The sequence below is a fragment of the Panthera onca genome, chromosome X (genome assembly GCF_046562875.1).
Source record: "Panthera onca isolate mPanOnc1 chromosome X, mPanOnc1 haplotype 2, whole genome shotgun sequence".
NCBI lineage: Eukaryota > Metazoa > Chordata > Mammalia > Carnivora > Felidae > Panthera > Panthera onca.
Genome location: NC_138357.1, coordinates 84,738,319 through 84,754,104, shown reverse-complemented (window position 1 = coordinate 84,754,104; position 15,786 = coordinate 84,738,319). Strand labels below are relative to the sequence as shown.

The 15,786-nt window shown below is 45.6% G+C and overlaps 1 protein-coding gene across 4 annotated transcripts in view; it reads left to right on the top strand.

The window, feature by feature from the left end:
* MAGED1 (MAGE family member D1) overlaps positions 1–14,052 on the top strand; it is a 55,102-nt gene extending 41,050 nt beyond the window's left edge. The window contains exons 1-13 of one of the 4 annotated variants that reach the window (XM_081793563.1): positions 7,170–7,442; positions 7,982–8,055; positions 8,759–9,475; positions 10,132–10,800; positions 10,929–10,992; positions 11,216–11,295; positions 11,469–11,560; positions 11,784–11,863; positions 11,955–11,997; positions 12,261–12,323; positions 12,894–13,008; positions 13,254–13,639; positions 13,842–14,052. In XM_081793563.1, the coding sequence (XP_081649689.1) occupies positions 8,011–8,055; positions 8,759–9,475; positions 10,132–10,800; positions 10,929–10,992; positions 11,216–11,295; positions 11,469–11,560; positions 11,784–11,863; positions 11,955–11,997; positions 12,261–12,323; positions 12,894–13,008; positions 13,254–13,631 (2,346 nt within the window). In that variant the 5' untranslated portion in view covers positions 7,170–7,442; positions 7,982–8,010 and the 3' untranslated portion in view covers positions 13,632–13,639; positions 13,842–14,052. Of the gene's footprint in view, positions 1–7,169; positions 7,443–7,981; positions 8,056–8,758; positions 9,476–10,131; positions 10,801–10,928; positions 10,993–11,215; positions 11,296–11,468; positions 11,561–11,783; positions 11,864–11,954; positions 11,998–12,260; positions 12,324–12,893; positions 13,009–13,253; positions 13,640–13,841 lie in introns of those variants that run through there. The other 3 variants (XM_081793564.1, XM_081793565.1, XM_081793566.1) reach the window with 3 other exon arrangements.
* Positions 14,053–15,786: the final 1,734 nt, after the last annotated feature.

The following is a 15,786-nucleotide window of genomic DNA, read 5'->3' as shown; positions in this document are numbered from 1 at the left end:
AAGAAAATGTCGTAAGGAGAACTCCATACTGCTGAAGGTTGAGTTTTAACCACTCAATGGATTGGGAAGTTGAAATAGAATTTATAAATTGAGTTACAGAGAAAAACAAAACATATTTCCTATATACCTGAATTCATCAGATAATATCCATACCTGATGAACGACCAGCAGCAGAGAGTACGTGATAAATGCTGAGTATTCCAAACAAATATATCTATTCAAAACATGGGACACATGGCTCTTACTAATTGAAAACCACAGTGGTCTTACCTCAAGGCAAGAGTGACATCATGTGAGAAATGACTTCTGGCACTTTGATGGGTATCAGATATAAAGAGAACTGGGTATTTGAGGAGAAAAAAGAGGAACTCCTTACATTCAACATTCTTCTCTCTGCAGAATGAAATCTGCCACTAATGAGGTGTCATTCCACATCATTTCTTTTTCTTATCTCTGTCCCTCTTATTCAAACACTTCTCTTTTCTCCCTTATTGTTTATTTCCGATACTCCCTTCTTCCTCATTTTCTTCCTTCTCCTTTCTTATGTTCCTTTCTTCATCTACTTATTAACCTCTCTATTTCCTTCCACCTCCCTCTCATACTCTTCCATCCTATGTCTCTTCTTCCTTCTACATTCTACTTCCTTATTCTCTTTCCTCCTACTTTTTCTATTTCAACTTAATATCTATTCTTTCTCTACTCTCTTATTTCTCCATATCTTAATTATTCCATTTACTTGCAACTGCTATTTTCATTCATCTTTTCTCTTATCCCTGTTTTCTTCTTTCCTTCTTCCATCTATTCCTCTTCCTCCCCTCCTTTCAACTTTTCTTTCTCCATTTCTCCCTCTTTTCATGCTCCCTTCTAACAATATGATTGTAGAATAGAGTGGAATTAAAGTATACTTAAAATGGTAGAGACAGCAGGAGTAGGTGATAGATTAGATTTGTGAATGAGGCAGAGGAAACATTATGAATAACTAAGTAAAATACAAAGAGAAACTACTAAATAAGATTTTTTGAACTACTTGTAAAAAAGCAGTAAACATTCTTAATGGTGAAATGGTAATCATTTCAGGAAAAAGGAAAGGTTGTTCCTTATTGAGATTATTACCCAAAATTGTTCCTGGTGTTTTAGCAAATCATATAAGACAATAAGTGCTGTATATATTGTAAAATAAGAGATCAAGTTATCTTTCCTACAGTGTGATTGTACATTAGAAATTCCAATAGTTGTACTTTTTTAAAAACACCAGAATTGAGGACTTCTACTTCCAGCAGTAAGGGGTAAATGGCATAGATGTACTTTCCCCTGGGCATTATATATAAACCAAACACAAGAAGACCTTGAAAGTTATAGATAAGATGGCATACTCTCTAGGGAACTTGCATCCCAAGGAATAACATGGTGGTGAGTTCCCTGGATTTTCTTTTGGCCTCATATAGCCCAGATCACCTCCTGAAGAAGCTTGCAAACTGGAAACACCAAAGGACATAGAAAAAAAAAAAAAACCTCAACATACCTCTGTTCTTTCCATATCTAAAAGACAAAGACAGCACAACAAGACAAAAAAAATTAGACAATAACTGCTCTACTCTAGCTATATATTAGAGGGAGAACTGTGGCCCTATCCCTGCCAGCAAAATCCAATTTAGAGACCCTATACTTCCACCCTTGCCAGCCTGTAATGGGGTCTCTAATCTTCTGACAGAGTGTCAGAGAAGGGCAAATGGGGAATGGGAATAACCCAGTCACCACAATGCCAGAAACCATGTGGGGAGCTTCGATCTCCATCTCTAAAGATGATAATGAGATGCTTCTGCCCCTAGCCAATGAAGTCATGTCAAAAAAAAAAAAAAAAGGCCTAGTGGAAAATCACCACCCAGCACTAAAAATGATAGACATTTACCATGTAATTAGGTACCCAGGTCTCTTGCAGTCAGGCTGATACTAGTAAAACTTTAATATGGAGCTGGAACTTAGCCCTCAATAACAAAGAGCCCCTTGCTCTCAGGTGCCAATGGAGGCTGAGTGGGAATGTGGACTTCCAACCACATGTGATAAAAGAGAAGATTTAAACAAAATTCAGATCCTCATAGCATACTATGCAAAATATCTAGGTTCAATTGAAAATGACTCGTTATATTAAGAACTATGATAATCACAACTTGAATGAGAAAAGACAGTCAATACACACCAACACCAAGAGGACACAGAAATTAGGATCATCTAAAAAGGATTTTAAATAGCCATCCTAAAAGTGTTTCAATGTGCAGTTTGAGCATTCTTAGAACTAAAGGAAAAATAGAAACTCTTTAACAAAGAAACAAAATCTTCCAGGGTGCCTGGGTGGCTCAGTCGGTTAAGCATCTGACTTCGGCTCAGGTCATGATCTCATGGTTCGTGAATTTCAGCCCCGTGTCGGGCTCTGTGCTGACAGCTCAGAGCCTGGAGCCTGCTTCAGATTCTGTGTCACCCTCTCTCTCTGCCCCTCCCCTACTCACGCTCTGTCTCTCTCTCTCTCTCAAAAATAAATAAAAATGTTTAATAATTTTAAAACAAAGGAAACAAAATCTTCCAAAGAAATAGAAGATATAATGAAGAATCAAAAAGAAATTTAAGAACTGAAAAATCCTGGGCGCTTGGGTGACTCAGTTAAATGTCTGACTTTGGCTCAGGTCATGATCTCACTGCTCATGGGTTTGAGCGCCATATCAGTCTCTGTGCTGACAGCTCAGAGTCTGGAGCCTGCTTCAAATTCTGTGTCTCCCTCTGTGTCTATTCCTCCCCCACTCATGCTCGCTTTCTCTCTCAAAAATAAATAAACATAAAAAAGAACTGAAAAATCCAATAAATGAACTTTTAAAAAACCTCAGTAGATTACTTCAACAGCAGAACAATATGATGTAAGAATGAATCAATGAACTCTAAGATAGAACACATTAATGGCTGCTAAGGGTTAAGGATAGTGGAGGGAAGGATGATGAGTGTGAGTGTAAAGGGGTAGTACAGGGAAATCTGTGGGGGTGGAATAGTTCTGTATCTTAATTGCTGTGGTGACTACTATAGAAACCTCCACATGTGATAGAATTAGACATATATATCATACCAATGCCAATTTCTTGAATTTGATATTGTATTATAGTTATAACTGTGCCCATTGGGGAAAGTGGCTGAAGGGGTACTCTTTACTATCTTTGCAATTTCTTGTGAATCTATCATTATTTCAAAAAGTTACAAAAAAATAGAGCAGAATTGATAAAATAATTTGTTAAGAGCATCTGGCCCAGCTGTATTTCAAAAATCATGCCATGAGTATTAGCTGGTGGCTCCCATTACTGCTACCACTGACACTGGATACTAGATGCTGCCCTTGACCCTGCTACCAATGCCACTCCTAGAAACTGGATTTTCTTGTGGCTACAGATATGGCATTGAATTCCATCATTGCATCTTTGAATCACTCCTTTCAGACTAAGTGTTAGGTTGGAGATGTGACTATTTATGCAGTAAAAGAATTGACTCCACAGGTGTGTGGGGTATACAAACCCTGGCATTCCAAAGCAAAATTGTCTGTACATTCCAAAGAAAGGTCTGGCTCTTGACAAGCTCCTGGGGTATAAACCTCTAAGTTTGTAGTATCCTGCCTGATTAGACTGTCTTTTTGTTCACCTGGGGCTTGGGCCACACCAGATAGTTTACGTTAACAATGTAATTTATAGTGGGTCTTGGCCCTTGTGGTGTTATATATTGGCTTGTGACCTTGTGGTACCTCTGCACAGGCTGGAGACTAACTAAAGTCAGCCACACAAGTGTCCCATGCCTACCTGATCCCCACCCCCTTAAAATCCCAGCTCAGGCAAACTTCCCTGGTTGCCACATACCTCACTGGGAGATTTGAGCATGGGCCATACAACTCCACTGAGAAAAGACAACTGGAATCTTATGCCTGGTTTCTCATGGAGTCTTTCCTGTACACTTTTTAGTTTTGTTGATTTAAAATCAGTATCCTTTCACTGTAATAAACAATAGCTATGAATATAACACCTTTTCTGAGTTCTATGAGTCCTAGTGAATCACTGAACCTGAGAGTAATTTTCAAGACCCTACCACAGTGGTAAATCCTACACCACGTTCTCTTGGCTGTTGAGAGAATGTGAAAAAGTGAATATCTGGCCTTTATGTCGAACTGTTATGTAATATAAATTATATACATAGTATTTCCTTACTAAAATGTGAAAAAATAATTGAAATATATCTAGTCCTAAGGGTTTTCAGTAAGCATCTGTAAGGCTGTATAAAGAAGTCCAAAAAATAAGACAGACAACACAAAATAAATATGTAAAAGACTTGCACAGTTACTTTACAAAAGAAATCTAATCAGTCCACTAATATATGAATATGTGTTTCACTGCTTACATGAGAAATGTAAACTAAAACCACAGGAGATACCAATAAAATACACATCACATTGGCAAAAAGTTGGAAAAGTCTTCATATTACCAAGCACTGTAGAGTATGCCAGTCTTTCTCCCAGGCATCTGGTCACAGGAATGAAAAACATTAAACATAAAATACAAGGATATATGTAACAAATATCTAATTGCAATGCTTGTATGTATGTGCCCCTGAAACCTGAAACTAGAATGACCATCAGTGGGGAAATGGTTGACTACATTGCAGTACATCCCTGTCATGGAATATTATGCAGCAATGTAAAAGAATGAATTTGGTAGATTAGCATTAACTAATAAAATAACTCTGATGCATTTAAAGTGTATATGATCTTAATTTTGTAAAACAGTAAAGAATGACTTTTTGACCATGGAAAAATATAAAAATGGCTGTTAAAATGTATGTTTGGCAGATGAAGGTAGAGGTGAAAGGAATGGGAGGCAATAAGCAAAAGAATGCAATTTAAAACATTTATGGCATACATATAATCCCATTTATGTAAATATATACGCATGGAGTGTTACATGAAAAGGTAGCATCAAAATCTTAATAGCAGTTATCTCAGGGTGGTGCCATTGGGAGTGATGTTTACTTAATTTCTAAAATATTTAAGTTATGTTTAAATTTTTAATGACAAATATGCATTATTTGTATAATGAGGAAAAGTAAGTGAATTCATCACAGGAAAGAAAAAAAAATGCCTCTCAGGTTTCTTGCTTGAGCAACAGGGTGGATGGTGGGATTTATTCATTCATTAACAAACATTTTTTAGCATACAGAATCTACCAGGTATCATTGTAGATACAGGGGATACAGCAACGAATAAAACAAACAAAAATTCATCTCCCTAAAAGGCTTTTATTCTAATTGGGGGAGTGGCATGACTAAAGGAGAAACACACTGTTTGAGGAAGAGGATATATACAAAGGAGTCAGTTTGAGACCTGTTCAATTTGAAAATATTAAGGGTTATCCAATTGCAGAAGTGAGGCAGACAGTTGGATTATGGATCTAGAATTCATAGGCCAAGTCAAGACTGGAGATACAGATACAGAAGCAGATAGCATTCAAAATGGTGTTTCAGACCTTCTTTCCTGAGTCTGATCACGTACCACTGCAGACACTTTACAGAGGAAATGCTGAGAAAAAACAGGCAGCTGACAGGGGAGGTTGCTATGCAACAGATGAGGAAAGTCATCCAGCCAGGCAGAATTGATGTTGGCCTTTGGGGACCAAATGCTGCCATCCTTTCTAGCATTAGCTTTCTTTCATATGCAGACTCCTGGCTGGAGCTGATGCCAGAACAAATGTGAAATGTACAAAGATCTGCCTTGGATTTTTGGAAAGTTATCAGTTCAATTTGAGTCATTTCACATCTGTATATGATTTTCTGACTCTCCAGTCCTCTGGAAGCATAGCAGCATGTGTGTCCTTGGGTCGGACTCCAGTCAGTGCTATTTGTGCTTCCCATTTTGCATGTTGAGAAGCTGGCTCAGAGAGGTGGAATGACCTGAGCAGGCTCACACAGCTATGGATAGAATGACACAGCAGTCCATCCCAGGAATTGAGGACCCAAGCCTGGAAGGAACCAGGGTAAACATTTACTCTGAATCCAGGCTTGCCATGGGTCAGGCACACAAATGCCTGATTGTCCTGGCCGCTCCAGTGGGCACCAGCAAGGCCTCATGGGCAGTGTGTTTGTGCCACTCACAGGGAGAGGCCTGACAGAGTAGGGAGTGAACCCTGAAGAACAATCCCCACACCTGGATGGAACCACATAGAGGGGGTGGGGACTAAGGGCCTCTACCTGTGTTCAGTGTGCAGAGCATGAGCTTAAGTCTTGGAGAACACAAACCTTGCTTCTTTGGGGCAGGTGTTGACAGGGCAGGGAGTGTGTGTGTGTGTGTGTGTGTGTGTGTGTGAAAGAGGGAGAGAGAAATCTGTCACTCAACCTGAAGAGGGGAGGGTGCCTCAGTTCCCAGGCCAAAACTAGTGGAACGTGGGTTTTGGAGTCAAGAAGGCCCTGGCCTGCGTTTTACATTTTCTGTTTATTGGCTCTATAGCCTTGTCTAGTTTATACAGTGTATCTGTGCTTTAGCTTCCTGACCTATAAAATAGGGATGCTGACACCCACCTCCCAGGGCTGCTGTGAGAAGACAAGCCCCAGCACAGACTGTGCTGTGATGTTTAAGCTGTGCCCTTCCCTCCCCATCTCACTAGCACACAAGATAAGCGCATGGTTGGAGCTGCACAAAGTGCAGGAAAGAATCTAATGTTTAGGAGTCTGGGATCTGTTGAGGGGGATCATATAGATTTGTGTGTCAGGTGCAGACTTGTTCTATCTCCGACAGTGTATTCTCTCTGTCTGTTCCTTTTCCTGGGTCCCAAAGTAGGTAAGCTTAGCAGGAGCCTAGCACTTGTTGCAGTTAGAGACCCCACACAGACACCTCCTTAACAGTGACCTAAGTGGTGCTAGGCAAGGGGGTGGCGATGCATGCCGACCCGACGGGAGGGGCCATAAGAGGGGAGGGATAGAATGGAGACGCATTGCGGAAAAGGTTGGGGGCCGGTGTGGGGCAAGGGGTGGGACCTAAAGGCGCCGCGCATCTGTTTGGGGGAGGGGATATTGAGGAAAGAGGTGGGACCCTGGTATACTGTCGACCTGGTTGGTGGTGGGGTGGTGTGTTGGCAAAGGGGCGGGATTGCTTGCCACTGCACATGCGCACCGTGATGTTCAGGACGAAGCTTTTGTTGGGGAAGCGGGCGGGACTTATATTTGGTCGGTCAGTTCTTGCGCATGCGCACAACTATCTGAGGCGGTGGGTGGTATATTAGGCGGAGAGGCGGGGTCTTCTTAGCTGCCGCGCTGGCATTTTCTCCTGGACAAGGAGAGGGTGCGGCTGCCGAGAGCCGATCACTGCAATCCCGATCCTCTGAGTCGTGAAGAAGGGAGGCAACGAGGGGGTTGGGGTTGGGGCCTGAGGCAAGGTGAGAATTAGCCCCCAGACAGGGCATCTGCCCCCTGGTGCGGGCCCCCTATTTTTCATTTTGATCCCTTTACCCCGGATTCTGATTCCCCTTCCACTCCCCGAACCCCGATTCACACCCCTTACCCGACCCTCCTTTACTCAGAACCTCTGTTCGCTCTCCGAACCCCTCCCATCGTTAAAAATCTCCACAGATTTCTCGACCTCAATCTACTGTCATACGATTCCTCCTGATTCGAAACCTCCATTCAATTTACCATATGCGAGTCCTAACCCATTCCCCTTGGATTCAGAACTGTTACTGGTTTTCCGAACCCTGATTTGAAGCTTCTTTCAGGCAGTAGCTTCTCAGGATTCAGAACCACCATCCTGACACCCATTCACTTTTCCCACCCCGATCCAGCCCGTTCCCCTCACATTCAGCGCCTCATTCACCCCCACAGTCAACCCCCAGACACCCCCCCCCCCAGTTCGGTCCTTCGTATTTGCCCTCTGTAGTATAACGCCCAGCTCCCCCCCCCCCCCCCCCCCCCCGCCCAGGCTCTGCTCTTGCCAGAGGGACAGGAGCCATGGCTCAGAAAATGGACTGTGGTGCGGGCCTCCTCGGCTTCCAGGTGAGATCTCCACTCCCCACCCCACCATTTCCCTAGCCGACAGTTCCCTGGGGCCCCTTTGGCTGGATCTGATTTTTACCTCTTCGTGCCTAGACTCCGTCGTCTTTCAAATTCCCATGGTTTATTGAGGGGGTGAGGGGCATCCCTTTTCAGCCGTCAGTCCCTGCTTAGAGAAAGGGGAGACCCTGTTAGTAGTCAGGGCAATCTGCCCAGAGAATGCGGGTTGGGTAAGGAACCATTTTTTTTCCACAGTCCTGACGTTTGTAGAGCAGTCTGCCACCCCCTCCCCCCAACCTCCTGACGCCACCCTCCGTCTGTCTTGCATTACCCATCCCTGCGACCGACCCCTCTTATTCTCCTCAACTCCTGGAGGCGGCACCCTTGCTCTGCCTCACCTCTTGTCCTGAGCTGCTCCTGAGCAGCCGCACACCGCATTGCTCTGCTGTAACCTCCTCCATCACCACCCCCCCGCCCCCTTCATTCCACTTCGACCCCACTCCTCATTCTGCCCCACCCCTCATTTAGTCCGTGCCCCACTCCATCCCTGCCACACGTTTTGTTACCACTCCGCCTCCCATCGCCCCTTGCTGGTGGTCTGGATCTGTGCCTCAGACTTTTTGTACCATCCTCCTGCCTGCACCTCCCCTGCATTGCTCCCCCTACCCTCCCGCTTCAAATTTAATTTTTCCCCCTGTATTTGCAGGCTGAGGCCTCCGTAGAAGACAGCACCTTGCTTATGCAGACCCTGATGGAGGCCATCCAGATTTCAGAGGCTCCACCTACCAACCAGGCCACAGCAGCTGGGCCGAATGCTAGTCCCCAGAGTTCACAGCCCCCAACAGCCAGTGAGATGGCTGACATTCAGGTTTTAGCGGCTGCCGCTAGGCCCAAAACAGCCTTTAAGGCTCAGAATGCCACCACAAAAGGCCCAAATGGTGCCTATGATTTCTCTCAGGCTCTTAATGCCAAGGACATGCCCAATGCACCGACTAAGGCAGCCTTTAAGTCCCAGAATGCTGCTCCTAAGGGCCCAAATGCTGCCTATGATTTTTCCCAGGCAGCAACCACCAGTGAGTTAACTGCTAACAAGTCTGAGATGGCCTTTAAGGCCCAGAGTGCCACTACTAAGGTGGGCCCAAATACCACCTACAGTTTCTCTCAGTCTCTCAGTGCCAGTGAGGTGGCCAACACTCAGCCTAAGACAGCCTTTAAGGCTTGGAATGACACCACTAAGGCCCCAACGGTTGATACCCAGATCCAGAATATTAACCAAGCCAAGATGGCCACTTCCCAGACTGAGGTAGAGACCAACCCAGGTATCCCTGAATCTGATGGTGCAGCTGCACAGACATCAGCAGATGGTTCCCAGGCTCAGAATCTGGAGTCCAGGACTATAATTCGGGGCAAGAGGACCCGCAAGGTGAGATCCCTCCTAGCTCCACTTTGCTTTGGGCTCTCTCCTTTCTTCTCTGAGGTTGTTCATTTGTTCTAAACAAAACAAAACATATGTATATAATGGCCTGTATTCAGCTAGGTTGTAGGGGATAACAAGATAAATGTGATCATTTCTGCTCTCTGAATATCCACAGACTGATAGGGAGATGAGACATGGACACATAATATATGCACCCCGCATGTAATTCAGCTTAACACTTTTCATAGTAGCCACCATGTGTTAGGGTTGAGCTGGGCACATTCACACAGGTTATCTCATTAAATCTTCAAGATAATACCAGGTAGGGATCATAGTCTCAGTTTTACAGAGAAGGAAACTAAGTCCCAGAGAGGTGAAGTGACTTGAGTGATTTGTCCAGGGTGGTACAAGCAGAGCCAGTGGTGGACATAGGAAGAGGAGAAGCCTCAGGCCCCACCCTTGGGTTGCTCCTGGCCTGGTTCAGAGATGAAACTCCTGCCTGGAAGACAGTGAAAGACAAGCCCAGGACTCAGGGTGACCATTGGCTAGTGGGTCAGGCTGTCACTACAGGTGAGGGTTTTAGGGGGCTTTCCTGGAATAGATAGGGTGAGGCCACAGAAACAGCTGGTGACCCTGGACTTTCCTTCTCTCTGATGATGCAGATTAATAACTTGAATGTGGATGAGAACAGCAGTGGGGATCAGAGACGGGCCCCACTGACTGCAGGGACATGGAGGTCTGCACCGGTTCCAGTTACCACTCAGAACCCACCTGGCGCACCCCCCAATGTGCTCTGGCAGACCCCATTGGCCTGGCAGAACCCTTCAGGCTGGCAAAACCAGCCAGCCCGGCAGACCCCACCAGCACGTCAGAGCCCCCCAGCTAGGCAGACCCCACCAGCCTGGCAAAACCCAGTTGCTTGGCAGAACCCAGTGATCTGGCCGAACCCAGTGATCTGGCAGAACCCAGTGATCTGGCCAAACCCCATTGTCTGGCCTGGTCCGGTTGTCTGGCCGAACCCACTAGCCTGGCAGAATCCACCTGGATGGCAGACCCCACCTGGATGGCAGACCCCACCAGGTTGGCAGGGTCCTCCAGATTGGCAAGGCCCTCCTGACTGGCCGCTACCACCCGACTGGCCTCTACCACCTGATTGGCCACTTCCCACTGACTGGCCACTCCCACCTGACTGGATCCCCACTGATTGGCCAGTCCCACCTGACTGGCAGAACCTACGACCTTCACCAAACCTGCGACCCTCTCCCAACTCGCGTGCCTCACAGAACCTGGGTGCCTCACAGCCCCGAGATGTGGCCCTTCTTCAGGAAAGAGTAAGAACTATTATCCCTAATCACTTTTCCCTCTCTTCCTCTTGTCTTTGTCATCCTTCCATCTGTAATGTAATCAAGTTTTCTATAAATATCTTAGTAACTTTAATGATTTCCTTTTCCCCTCCCAGGCAAATAAGTTGGTCAAGTACCTGATGCTTAAAGATTATACCAAGGTGCCCATCAAGCGCTCAGGTAGGCACCCAGTGCCCTCCCCCTGCACCCTGCCCTTCCCCTCACCGCATGCTCTGTGGACATCCCTTTGCTTATAGTCCCCTTCTTTTGAATCCCCTCTTTCCATGGCTGATTCTTCTTGTTTCATCCTTGAGGGCCCTGATTATTTTCCCTTTGGTAGGGCTGGCAAAGGGGTTGTAGCTCTGTGGCGCCTGCTCAGCTCAGGTACTCTCTTCTCCTACAGAAATGTTGAGGGATATCATCCGTGAATACACTGATGTTTATCCAGAAATCATTGAACGTGCATGCTTTGTCCTGGAGAAGGTGAGAAGGCAGCCCTGAGGAATAGGAATAATGAGGGAAGGTCTTGATTTCAAAGATTCATGGGATTCCTACTGGGCATTTAGGGCTGAAGTATCACAGGGAGGTGAGCAAGTGAGTATGGGTAGCTTATGCTAGATTTTGTAATTTCATAGTCTGTTTTCTTGTCCCTGTAGAAATTTGGGATTCAGCTGAAGGAGATTGACAAAGAAGAACACCTGTATATTCTCATCAGTACCCCGGAGTCCTTGGCTGGCATACTGGGAACGTAAGATGGGAAGAGAGATGGAACATTGCCTTTATCAGTGCTTTTTTTCTGGGAGTGTCAAGCAGGTCAGGGTCCAAGATTCAGGGTCACATACCAGGTCATGGTCAGAACTGGGGTAGAATTATCCCCTTGCTGAGGAATGCTGGGTAAGCTATATCGATAAGCTACCTGGGGTGTCTCATACAGATGGCTGCTGAAAATATAACTTTCTGTACTCTGTTAGGACCAAAGACACACCCAAGCTGGGTCTCCTCTTGGTGATATTGGGCGTCATCTTCATGAATGGCAACCGTGCCAGTGAAGGTGAGTGGCTGGACCTGCAGCTGGGGGTTGGCTACAGCCTGATTTTCATGCTCATTTTCCGTCCCTTGTCTCCCCTTGCCTCCCATTGCAGCTGTCCTCTGGGAGGCACTACGCAAGATGGGACTGCGTCCTGGGTATGATTGGGCTCTCTCATCTCTTGCCTGTTTATATCATCCTTTGGCAACAGAGGATGGTCCCAGGATTGCATCAGCCTAGTGGTCTAGGGGGATTGGTTTGGGGAGGTACAGAGCCCAAGGATGTGACCTGGGTGGATGGGGAAATCGTCCTGAACTCTATGCTTCTTCTCTCATCTCTGACCTCTGTGCTTGAAAGCTCTTTTCTTTTCTTTGGGCAATCTCATAGTCTCTGATTATGGGTTTCTTTTTTATATTATCAGGGTGAGACATCCTCTCCTTGGAGATCTGAGGAAACTTCTTACTTATGAGTTTGTAAAGCAAAAGTAAGTGATGTCTAAGGGCCTTTGTTTGGTCCTCATGAGTTCTATGTGCTGGTCAGCCTCAGACAGTCCTTCCTGTGCTCATTTCTTACACTATACCTATACATATACATAGAAAAACACACATGTACTTGGAAGTGTTGATTGAGTGGACTTGCTCATGGTTGGATTTTTCTGCAGTATAATTATCTTGCATGTGAAGCCTGTCCAGTATACCCACAGTAGACATTTCCAAGGCTGAGGTTTACACCCCACTGTAATCATTGCAATGGGCCAACTATGGCTTAATAACAATATTACAAAAATGTGGAGCTAGAGCTGTGATGGAAGAGGTGAGATTAAGCATTGTCCTTTCTATGACCCTATATAAGCCACCCTGAAGTTCTAGGTGATTACTTAATGTAGAAGCGCTGGTACAGGAATTTGAAGGCCTATTAGAATATAATTATGCTAGGTTTAGGAATGATTCTGAGGGGACTTGCTACCTGAAATTGGGGGTGTCAAAATATAGTATCATTCATTGTTGGACTACCATTCTTGCCCGGGTGGAAACAAAGACCTTTCTGCTCTAAGGTACCTGGATTACAGACGAGTGCCCAACAGCAACCCTCCTGAGTATGAGTTCCTCTGGGGCCTCCGTTCCTACCATGAAACTAGCAAGATGAAAGTGCTGAGATTCATTGCAGAGGTAATAGAGGAATTGCTCTAGAGCTGATAGGTCAAGGGATGAGGTATGACTGGCTGGGAAGGGTCCAGAGCAGGAATGAGACCTTAGATATCACACATGGTAGTGCTGCATTACTGGTGGCATTTATTGTCGTTGTTATGTAAACAGCAGCACAAAGTAGGGCACTGAATAAATAGTAGGTACTTCATAAATATTAACTCATACAATTAGGGATTTTTTTTTTTATTTTCTGTTCCTCATCTCAGGTTCAAAAGAGAGATCCTCGTGACTGGACTGCACAGTTTATGGAGGCTGCAGATGAGGCATTGGATGCTCTAGACGCTGCTGCAGCTGAGGCTGAGGCCCGGGCTGAGGCGAGAACCCGCATGGGGATTGGAGATGAGGCCGTATCTGGGCCCTGGAGCTGGGATGACATTGAGTTTGAGCTGCTGACCTGGGATGAGGAAGGAGATTTTGGCGATCCCTGGTCTAGAATCCCATTTACCTTCTGGGCCAGATACCACCAGAATGCCCGCTCCAGATTTCCTCAGACCTTCGCTGGCCCCATTATTGGCCCTAGTGGTACAGCCAGTGCCAACTTCGCTGCCAACTTTGGTGCCATTGGTTTCTTCTGGGTTGAGTGAGATGTTGGGTAGGTATATCACTTTGGATTGGGCAGTTAGGGTCATTGGTAGATACAGGATCCATGGGAATGTATTTATGTATACCATCTGGGAGTCTTAGGAAACCCATGGTGGGAAGATGAAGAAAGTATAGGGAAACACTATTTGGTGTTTATATTACTATTTGATATATATCATTGATTTTATTTTTTTTCTTTCTTATGTCCACAGATATTGCTAATCAGTTGCAATAGTCTTTCCCCTGAGTGAGGCTGAAGCCTCAGATTCCTTCTAAACACAGCTATCTAGAGAGCCACATCCTGTTGACTGAAAGTGGCATGCAAAATAAATTTATTTGCTGTTCCTTGTCTGTTGCTTTTGCCCCCCCTTGTGTGCTGTCAAGTTTTGGTATCACAAATAAACATTGAAACTGCAAAATGAATGAGATGTGCTCTCTGTTTTTCCCATGTTTGAGGAGCGATCAACTTGTTTATATGGGAGAGATAGGGCCTCAGTGCTAGCCTCAGGGGCAGATTAGCTTTCAACTGATAAAAATATGGGTAGACCCTGCTTATGGATTAGGAAACAAAGGAGGGAGTAATGAACACAGTGTTAATCAAGAACTACTATGGTCTACTTTATAAGTAATACTTAAGTGAATTATATGTGATAGACATGCTGCTAGGTGTCCTGGGGTGACATTAAAAGAGATGAAATAATGGGAGAGGGTGTAGGTGGTCAGACAGTTGCAATTAAGAAGACAAAGGAGGTAGAACTCCAGGTAATGACAAGGTCCAGAGAGGGTGGTTGAAGGGGAGGGAAGATAACTGTTCCTGGAGATGATGTTCCTGGGATTCCAGGTTGTTGATTGTATTAACCATGTGGAAAGTGAAATAGCTCCAGGATGGGGGCAGGAGTAGGAGCAGAGAACACTGTGATCCAGGTACCTGAGTTCTCCTATGTGAGTAGGAAGATATCATACCCTTAGCCACGTTGCCTATAAAGAGGTGGATTCATAAGGCACCCCCTCCTCATCTCTGAATATGCTTCCCAGGAACCTGTCCCTCTAGAAAGCCCTCCTAGTCTCCCATCTCCACAGGATCAGGGCCTCATCACAGAGACAAGTTCTTATGGATAATAATGGAGGCCTCACATTGGCCTCTTCTCCCCTCCTGCTGGTCGAAAGAGGAAACTTTGTTGCTTAGAGAATAAGAATTGAGAAAGACAAGGCCTTGTGAGAGCTAGCCTTCCTTTTGGCGTGACTGTAAACAAGAACCCGGCTTGAGCTGCTGAGGTCTTTGCTGGAAGCAGAGCTCTCAGTGAGGGTGAAATTAGGCCTCGGCCATAACTTCCTCAGAGGCCTGGTGGTACCTACGCATGTGGGCAAGGGCAGAAACAGGAGCTATCAGGGTAGAAAACAAGAGCAAAGGCAATTTAGCCTCCTGGGAAGGGCTCAGTAGTGGGTAGGGACAGTGTCCAGGGCTTCCTCAGGTTCTCGGAAGATGTCCACATTCTGGGGAGAGCCCAGGATTAATAGGAAGGAGCCAACACTATGGAGACCCAGCCCCTCCCCTGCCTCTTGTCCTTACTGCCAGGCTCCACTCAGCCAGGCCTGGATCCTGACCCTTTTCTCAGGCAATACTCTGGGGAATTTCAGCATGAGGTCTTTTAGGTAAGGGTTGCTCTAGCCCTGTATCTCTATGTCACCTCAGGCCTGGGCCACGGTTCCTACATTTTTGGGTGCTGGTTATTCTACCTGTTGATATGAAACACCCAAACTCTGTGGGATTGAGGAGGCATTTCTGCGCAGGTGGATGATTTCACCACGTGCCAGCATATGCCATGGAATCCCTCACCTACCTCAGGTTTTTCCCATTGTGTGTTTACAGTTTCCATATTCAGGTAGATGGAATCCACTTTGCAGCCTCAGAAAAGAACCAATCCATCCATAAGCCCCCAAGGTAGGCACAGGTGTCATCCTGAGGTGTCATTCACTTCCATACCCATCACCACCCATACCCCCAGCTCCACGCTGTGTGCAGATTGTGACTGGGCTGTAGGGAGGGGAATGTATACCAGCTGTGTAATGTGTGGGGAAGACATCAGGTCTAAGAAGAGCCAATTGGTGTCCTCCCACCTGCCCCTAGTAGTTTCAAAGTTCTCTGAGCCTCAGTTG